This window comes from Lactuca sativa, chromosome 5, assembly GCF_002870075.4.
Source record: "Lactuca sativa cultivar Salinas chromosome 5, Lsat_Salinas_v11, whole genome shotgun sequence".
NCBI classification, from domain to species: Eukaryota; Viridiplantae; Streptophyta; class Magnoliopsida; order Asterales; family Asteraceae; genus Lactuca; species Lactuca sativa.
The window spans coordinates 5,335,613-5,345,353 of NC_056627.2; the positions used below are offsets into that span (position 1 = coordinate 5,335,613).

General features: G+C 32.5%; 1 protein-coding gene across 4 annotated transcripts; it reads right to left on the bottom strand.

Moving 5' to 3' along the window:
- Positions 1–2,874: 2,874 nt before the first annotated feature.
- Positions 2,875–9,528, bottom strand: LOC111902244 (uncharacterized). 4 transcript variants are annotated; one of them, XM_023898093.3, is made up of 11 exons: positions 9,405–9,528; positions 8,884–9,067; positions 8,065–8,235; positions 5,285–5,419; positions 4,969–5,112; positions 4,775–4,880; positions 4,518–4,700; positions 4,272–4,431; positions 3,869–4,188; positions 3,427–3,516; positions 2,875–3,101 (listed from the first exon to the last, which is right to left on the bottom strand). In XM_023898093.3, the coding sequence occupies exons 4-11, from the start codon at positions 5,297–5,299 to the stop codon at positions 3,034–3,036; spliced, it is 1,086 nt and encodes a 361-aa protein (XP_023753861.1). In that variant the 5' UTR covers positions 5,300–5,419; positions 8,065–8,235; positions 8,884–9,067; positions 9,405–9,528; the 3' UTR covers positions 2,875–3,033. The 4 variants fall into 4 exon arrangements, with proteins under 4 accessions (XP_023753861.1, XP_023753860.1, XP_023753859.1 ...); XM_023898092.3 differs by lacking the exons at positions 8,065–8,235; positions 8,884–9,067; positions 9,405–9,528 and adding exons at positions 6,536–6,659; positions 6,769–7,044; XM_023898091.3 differs by lacking the exons at positions 8,065–8,235; positions 8,884–9,067; positions 9,405–9,528 and adding an exon at positions 6,769–6,784.
- Between the last annotated feature and the right edge of the window lie 213 nt (positions 9,529–9,741).

Genomic DNA, 9,741 nt, shown 5'->3' on the forward strand with positions numbered 1-9,741 from the left:
CAAAATTGGAATTTGTGATTCCATTCCAACATAATTGGAATTCATATCTTACCTAACCAACTGCAAATAAAATCATATTCCCCAGCATAAACAAGCATCTGAATACCATCTTCCAAAAGCACTGGGATCCCAACCTTGAAGTTGGAACACAAGAATACCCCGTTTGACTTAGAAAAAGTCAAAATTGAACCATTTCACATCTATCATGAATTCTGATTGACATCCATTAAATCCGATGTATGTTCTAAATTCAATTCCGATCGTGATTGATCCGGATTTTGAAGATATGATATCGACTTCCAATGAAGCTTGCAATACACAAACCAATTTTCTATCATCTGATGCTCGAACAGTGAACGATAATATCGATTTTTGCTTCTAAATGATTTTAGTTGCAACATTCAATCCCAAGTTAGTAATATTCGAAATCGCTGAAGGCTGATACGATGGATTTCTGTTTTAGGGTTAATGTGATTTCAAAATCGAGTCAAGAATTGTGATTCTAAAGATTAGACATCGTTCCAAGTGTGCGACTGATCTCCGAACGAAAGTGGCTTGTGCGAATTTGATTCCAAGTGCAAATCATAATCAACAAACAAAATCATAATATAAAGCTTGAACACGAACGGAAGTCTTACAGAGCGAAACCGATTTCCCCTGACTTTCGCTTCTTGACTTGCAAATTCTAGTGAGTTTGGTGGCGATGGTGGCTGATGGTGTTGGTCGGCGAACGGGCAAGCTCCAGCCTCTTATCTTCTTCAATCATCGGCATCGGTTAGGTTGAAAAAGTAAGGATGGATCGGTGATAAAGAAGCAATAATAGTTTCAAGGGATTTAAAGGAAAGCAATCCAATATTTTAGGGATTAATTAAATTTTTATTTAATTAACAAATCTTCTCTAATAAATGAAGGTTTTTTTTTGCCACTTGTCACACTCTCATTCATTTTGTCACATGTCATTTTTTGGTTATTTTGAATTAATTTTTATTCCATATGTAATTTTGTGGTTTTTCTATTTTATTAAATTTCATATGGTGTTTAAATTTAATAATAAATGCATATTAGTTTCATTAATTAACTTTCCTTATAATTTTAAAATAAAGTCTCATTAATTTGTTTTGATTATTTTATCTAAATGATTTGTTTAAATTTAAAAGAGAAAAAAAAACACTTTAATTTTAGTAATTCAATATTTTTCTCATTTTTCTTATAAATTCAAATTTCTGAAATATTTATATATATTTAATTGTTTTAAATACACCTATGTAATATATAAGGTTCACACCTAGTTAATTAATAGGTAAGATTATATATCCTTATTTAAGTTTTTGAAATGATTGACCCACATTTATGCATACAATAATACAATACTTACTTTAAACACCTGAACCTCTCTCTCTCTCTCTCTCTCTCTCTCTCTCTCTCTCTCTCTCTCTCTATATATATATATATATATATATATATATATATATATATATATATATATATATATATATATATATATATATAAAAGAGTATTAATCAGTAAATCATACTTCAAATTTCAACCCAATATAATTAATTGGTTAATGAATCATATTTCATATATCATATTTAGTTAATTATACTTCACAAACCGGTTAGTTAATCATACTTTAACACAATCAACAATAAAACATATGCAATACTTATCATTTTATCATACTTCAACATAATCACAGTTAGCAAATAAAATAATTAAATAATTTGATAGTTAATCATAATGAAATACTTCAAGTCTTGAAGACAATGAGCAAGACAATACATATATGGTTTCAATGGAAGTCATGACAATCATAAAATCACAATTTTATTCAATGGAATGGCACAAAAGTTTTGGTTTGGACTAAGAAAAAACTATTTTATTCAATCGAATGACACAAAACTCATTTTTTATGTAAAATAGCCCCAAAAATAGAATTTATTAAAATAGCGGTTATAACACCGCTATAACGGCGACCATAATCACGGCACCAATAGCGCCTATCACTATTTATTTTGAAGTAGCGTTTCTTTACTTCTACTAACGCTATAGCAGCGCCGCGATTGACTACATAGCAAGCAAGTTTGAATACAAATTCATTTCGATAGGATCTTCTGATCCCGATCCAATCTTACGGTTACAGTCTCGCAAAACATAAAAGTATTTTGGATAAGATCCCGATGTTAACAACCTATGGTTTTTTTTGATGTTTTTTGTTCTCGTTACATTTTACTATCAAACTCATTACAAGAAACAAACTTTTGTGCCATATGTCATGCAAAAGTAATAGGAAAAAACCTTTTTTTCACCAAAAACCAAAAAATGTCGATGCAAAACTTAAGTCTCAACAACAGAAAAATAGAAGGCGATTGCGATACAATTATTAGTAAAGTTTCTCTACAGACCCGTTCTAATTTTGATTATTCAAAGTTGCAAGGGACAGATGCAGCAGAATGAAATTTGAAGCAAATCCCATTTTACACCAAAACAATTATAAAAAATTGGTTATTTAAAATGGCCTTCCCTCCTATCTAGGAAAAAACTTGCCCATGCCTAACCATTGCATTGTACAATAACAACAATTCCCATTCTATTTGTCTGGCATGTTTGTTTTCTAGGGCTATTTTTTATGATGAGGACGAAAATGACATCTAGGTCTTACACAAATGAGAGGGATAGAGCCGAGCCCTAAGAAAACTTGCAAATTTTATCTCATTCGCATCGGTCTGAGTTCAACGCATGTCGAACTCAGTACATGTTATGTTATGTAGTGTGTCCTGTAAACGGATCCTTAATGGCATGACATATAGTTTTGATGCAATCCTAGAGAACATCTGTGTGGCAAAAAAAAAAAAAATTGAGCATGATGTATGTTATTGGGATTCAGAATTCGTGATATATATTATGCTAAAGTTGAAAGGAATAGCATTTAACATAGTATTGCATGGTACAAAATAGAGAGACTTTATGTTGTCGCCTCTTCCAAAATAGAGTATCTTGATATGAGAGTTGAGAGAAATATTACAACGTAACTAAGCCTTATCTTCATCCGACTGTGAGCATGGTGGTCCGGGAACAGAATCAACAAAGAACTCATCCACTGAAAATAACATCATCAACACATTGAGGATACGGATGAAAAATTCCTTTCACTAATATTCAATAATACCTGAAATACCCCTTAATATTTTAATCCACTTGTCAAATTTAAAAACTTAGTTAAAAGTTAAAACTGGTCAAACAGGTTCAAAGGTGCCCAAAATGTGTTAAAATATTTACATCCTCCACAAATTACAAGATACTGATTTTGGTTAACAAATTTTGTATTAATAATTTAGTACTTGATTATATGTCAAAGACTAGACAAACTCAAACATTGCATTTTAGGGTTAGGGGATAGTGGAACTTGTAAACAGTGTTCTTACCAATGTCCTCTTGCTCAGGAGAATCAAGCAATATATCTGAATCAGAAGGCAGAAAGGGTGAACCAGGATAGTTTCCAAGAGCCCCTAGATCTGAAAAAACAAAACAGAATCATACTTGCTAGTTGAATTATCAATCATTCAAACAAAGGAGATAAATGAATGGCTAATATAAATATGGTACTCTTAGCCGTTACAAAAATGTTAGTACGTTTCTATTATGATTTATGAGCAAGGTGTAAAGAAAATGTAAGTATGTTGCTATATGGGTTAGAATTGGTAATGGCCTAATATGAATAAAAAGAAGCGTAAGGACATTGCCTTTATGTGAGTAAAAAATAATAAAGTACATTGCCTATATTAGTAAAAAAAGTCCATTCTTAAAAACAATCATTTGCAAACAATGGGCACATAAAATGACAGGTAAAATTTGGATCCCATTTACCTCCTAGGTTCGACAAGTCTGCTGTTAGATCTGAAAGGCTGAAATTCCATGGAATCTGACCAAAAGATCTAGAATTTCCATTATCTTGTGGTAGATGCAATCCAACAGAACTTGCCACGTCAGATGTAAACGCTGTGTCAAGTGCTGACGTGTCAACTCCCATTCCTGATAGTTCGGATGCAGTGAAGGGAAAATGACCACTGGATGCCACTGACGTAGGACTTATAGGCATATCTGACATAGGTGAAATCGCCCCATTAGCCGGAATTGGAGTTACACCACCACCACCTCCACCTGCATTGCCATCCATTACCATACTCCTGCAACAACACATGGAAAAAACTTTTTTTTTATCTTTTTTTATTAATTCGTCAAAATCAAAATATAATAAAACAAAACTCACTCGTTTCCAGAGTTCATTCGTATGGGATGAAAGTTACTGGGAGCAGGGACTCCATTGACCACATGACAGCTAGACATACCCATGGAATCCATATGAGGCTGACCTGGAGTCCCCATTGGAGGTTGCTGTAGAACTGGGTATCCCATGGGTAAGTTGTTAACTGCACTGAAAAGAGTAATATTGAATAATAATTCTACACTTTGTAAAAAATACAACTTCTTTCTTTGTAGCAAGAGATTACCATACCTGGCATGGGATGTACCCCATTGTGTATGGGACCCACAGGTAGCTTTGGAGGCATTGGGTACTTCATAAGGTGATATTGATGCTCGAGTAAATGATTGAAAAGGATGATCTGCTTTTTCAATTTTAACCTTATGTAGTAGGCTCTGAAAAAATCTGCATTCTCTTCTTCTAACTTCTGCCAAACTATCCACCAAAAATGGAAAGTTAACGTGACAATGTAAAAATAATAATAATAATAATAACATAGCGGTGATTACCAAGAGTAGTAAAACCAGGATCTATCCGTGCACGATTTAATAGAGTTTTTACCACCTCATCCCTATTCATATACAACTGCAAACAGCGTTCTATCAAGTTTTGAACCTGCAACATTCAAGATTTATATCAACATACACCAAATCTTGACTTGTCTGTAATACTACAAGAAAGAAACAAGAACAAATTCCCTTACAAGTTCAATATCCTCCCTGGAAACTTTTCTGTTGTCATTGCTGGAGATGGAAACCGAACCAGAGTCAGGGACAGGAGTTTCTGTTCCATTATTATTTTGGTCACTTTGAGACTCATGTTGAGTTTCCGGTGTGTCCAGGGATTCCTGCATATAGCTTCTTAATTTCCGTCACAATGTGTAAAACTAAAATTATGTCTCTTTTTTAACAATTATAATACATCAATATCATTGAAGCAATATTAATCAAGTTACTTCATACTCCCTTGTGACTGTAGTATAAAAAGAGATTTCAAGTTCATAACGCAAAGGTCATAACCTGATTGTTCTTCATTGCCGCTAGATGCTACCAGAAGACATCTCTCCAATGAAATTTTGTTGTTACCTAAGCTGACTTGTTCAAAAATAGTAACTCTTTGTTAAACGAAGATTTTGCGATTTCGTCAAATTTAACCTGAAAGATAATAGACAAAAATAAATATGATTTTATAGAAAAAAACGTAATCTATAAAAATAGAAAAATATAAAAAAAAAACATAAAAAAGATAAAAAGACCATTAAATATGTAAATAAAATTATAAAAACTAAATTGTAAAACAAATGTAAATAAACAAAAAAACAAAATCATAATAAATATAAAAGAAGTTCGTAAAACTATCTTTTAAAAGAAGTTAAAGCCAAAGTTAGTAAAAAGGTGAAAAAATTTATAAGAAAAGATCTAGACCAAATTTATAAAATAATTAAAAACAATTTAAACACTATAAAAAAGATGAAATGAAAAAATTATACTCGAAATATATCAAAAATGGAAAGGAACTGTCCTCCGACGGATGATAAATGCGCGTCACTGGTCCTAGCCACTAAACTGCCACATTACTATTTTAAACCTACTTGAAGCACTGTTCCCGATCTAGATTATCGCCAACCGCCACACTACGCCGGCGGCTAAAAAAGCAGGTATTTTCATCTCCGAACACATAAACTATACACATCTTATTCTTATTTTCTCCTTCATTTCTTTTTTTTTTTTACCAAAAGGAAGAAACTCTATTGACTGTTGCAGATCTGAACAATAATACGTTGTTAAGTAGGTTTATACTTCAACCAGATTTCATAGATCCATTATGTTTTTCTTACAAGTAATCGAAGTCAAAGTTTGGTATGTTCAGTTATTTAGTGGAAATTGCTAACCTAGTTTGTTAATATTTTCTAATTTTATTGGCGTTTTGACATCCTGGTCCAGATGAGATGAGCCGAGCTTCTACTGCAAAACTGATATGGTCTTTTAAAGTATCTAACGAAAATTGCGGAGTTAAAGTTGATGAATAATAATTGCCATATAAATAAAACAACGTTGATGTCAAATATGTAGCCATCTTATATCTTCAATTCTACAAAATAACAAAGTTTTGTCTATTATTTTTCAGGTTAAATTTGACGAAATCTCAAAATTTTCGTTTAACAATAAGTTGCTATTTTTGAACAAGTCAGCTTAGTTAACAACAAAATTTCGTTGGAGAGAGGTCTTCTAGTGGCATCTAACGGCGATGAAGAACAATCAGGTTATGACCTTTTAGTGGCATCTAACGGCGATGAAGAACAATCAGGTTATGACCTTTGCGTTATGAACTTGAAATCTCTTTTTATACTACATCGATCAACGTCGACTGTTATTTTCTAAGATCTAACATAACCTAGAACAAATTACAAAATATCACATTATCAATATATCTAACCACAAATCAGAAGCCTAAATCGATTATTAAAAACATATAACAACTAAAAATCGTAAGTCTAGATTACCGGATATGGAGTGGTTGATCTGAAATTAGGTCGTCGGCAGGAGGACGGCGACATACGGCTAGACGCGAGAAGCACGATGGCCGACAATTACATACTCCAGTGGGTCATTCGATTGCTAGAGAGAGGCACGATAGTCGACGATTGCTAAGAGGGTGTGATGAAGACGAAGAAACGAAGGGGCAAGACGGAAGCAGGAAGAACTCAAGTTGTGTGTGTACTGTGAAGATGAATATCTCGTTCTCTCTCTGTCGGCGCCCAAAGGAAATGCAAGAAACAAACCTAAAAGTCAGATTATATGCCTATATATATTTATAAATTAAATATATATTATTTATTATATATGCAAACCGGCCCCGCGGGAGCACGGGACGGAAACACCCACTCCTGATCTCGCTCTCGAAAATAAACGGGGTTTAATTTTGCCCCGCTCCCGCTCCTAAATGTTTAAAAAAATTAGTCTTGTACGATATCGGGTTCCACGGGAACAGGTTTTTTTTTGGAACCGGCCAATAGAATATATATTAATGAAAAAGAAGAGAGTGTCTGTAACCCAAGTGGGGGTATCCATAGGAACAGGTCTCACGGGGGTTTTTGACATCCCTATATTTTATACATACAAGAGTGTGAACCCTAATTAAAATACAAATGTTACGGCAGAAGATAAAAAGGCAATTGTTTTTTTTAAGACAATCCATTAAGAGTTAAAGTTCGTGAAATCTTAATTGAAGTTGACTTCATTTTACAAAAAAATATCTTTTAAAAGATGGATTTAATAACAAATAATATAATTTTAATAAAGTAGTCACTTAACAATAAAAAAAATATATTATTAGATAATTGGTTCTTCTATGTTCTATGTCATTATATAATAATAACTAGATTCGTAACCCCCGCTTCGCGGGGGGCAGAAGGAGCAGAAGTGTTCTTATGATATTAGCTGTAACGTTTGTTTAAGAAATTTCCTATGTATTTAAGAATCTGTTAATAGAGCAGATAATTATATTAGGGAATACGGATCAAAAGATATCATTCATTAGAATTAGTTGTAACAGATAAATAAGTTACGTGATAAGGATCAAAAGATATCATGATTAGTTGATATTCGATTACAAAAGTGTCCAAAGTGTCCACTCATTAAGAGGTGGGTCCATGGATTTGTTTAATTTATTTAATAATACAATTTCCAAGTCCCTTGAAGCATGTCTTGATCAAGAAAACAGAATATTTGTTATATATTTACAATGAAGATGTAAATGTAATAAAAATGGGAAAAGGGGAAAAACTATAATATAATACCTGAAGTACGTCTATTTTGTTGTTCAAATTGGTAATCTCTTTTCAGCTTCATGGGACTGTTGGAGTTCTCCTTTTAATTGAGATATTTGGATCTTCTTCTTCTCCTTTTCAGATTCATGGTGCATAATTCAAATGTCTATCTCACATTTTTTAATTTTCTTGCTCATCCACCTAACCAATTGAAGGCCAACATGGGTTATCAAGTTTACCATATTTTTAGATTATGAAAATTTATAAAAACTCATTCAATATCAATTAACTTCAATTAATGTTTTATGAATATCTGTTATTTATTTCATAATTTTATAAACATCACCTAAAAAACACCATCTACGCCTGGATTGAGAATCAATCAAATGAAATGAGTCCCATTATTTCACAAATGAATCATTCTATTTTGTAAAGTTTTTCATTCCAAAATAATATTAAACCGTTGTTATCCCTTATGTAGGAGCATTTTGGTCCAAAACTGTTAAAATCAAATTTTTATAATTATAAAAATAGTATGCAGGGGCGGATTGGTCCAAACTATTAAAATTAATTTTTTTTTAAGTTTAAAAACAACATGCAAGGGTAGTTTGGTCGAAAAATCTTAAAATAAAACTTTTTAACTATAGAAACGGTATGCAGGGGCAGTTTGGTCAAAATATGTTAGAATCGACAAAAAATTATAAAGGGGTTGTCCATTAGTTCTCATAGTTAAAAAATCGCCAAGTGTGTCTAGATTCCAGCTAACCTTTACACAACATCATTAAACAATATCAAACTTTTAATGTCTAATAAGGTATTAAATTAACTTTATTATAAAAAATGAATTACCTCTCCTCTAATCAAGTCGTTAATTTTTAAATTCCCTTCTTTAGGGACACAGAATCTGTAAGGATATGGAGTTCTTTTTTATAACTCCTGTTGAACTTCTTCATCTGTAGCATGGGCCCACTCTCCACTGTATACAGGAGGTAGTTGTTTTTCCTTTGCAATTTTTTTTCATTTGTTCAAGTTCCTAAAAGGTTTAACAGGATAAAAACCAACTTATCACCATATAGAAAAGGCATGCAGTATAATTTGAATCAAAGATAATCCATTCACAAAATTCATGTGTTAATATCTTGATTTTAAGGGGCTGCATAGACTGATGTTAATTCCTTCCAATATCTACAACTCGACACTTCTACAGTTCATTATTGAAACATGAAGAAAGAAGACAGTGAAAAATAAGATTTGCAGATTGGAAAAAGATAAGTTTCTTTCGGTGGCAGCAGTGTACATCAATAAATATGACAAACTTCAAGATTCACATCCATCACACACACACATCTCTGAAGTTCAAGGGCACTTACCTCATTTGAGCAAAAACAACGATAAACTTCAGCAGATTGTAGAAGCTTCTCAGTGTATTGTTTGTACAAATTAGACATCTTTAAGCTTCTTCACCAAATTCACAACCCACAATGAGGGATTAATCTGAAAATCAAAAACAATAAAGCACAATTTAGAAAAAAAATCAGGCTCAAATGTACCTGAATCGGGTTCATCATCTTCAGTAATACCTTAACAGGGGCAATTTGATATACAGAATTAGGCTCAAAGTCACCGAATTCAATTCCAATCGCCTCTCCAACTGTTCCAACCTGAATAGAATAAATGAAAAAGGTAAGCTTTCTTGTTTAATTGAAG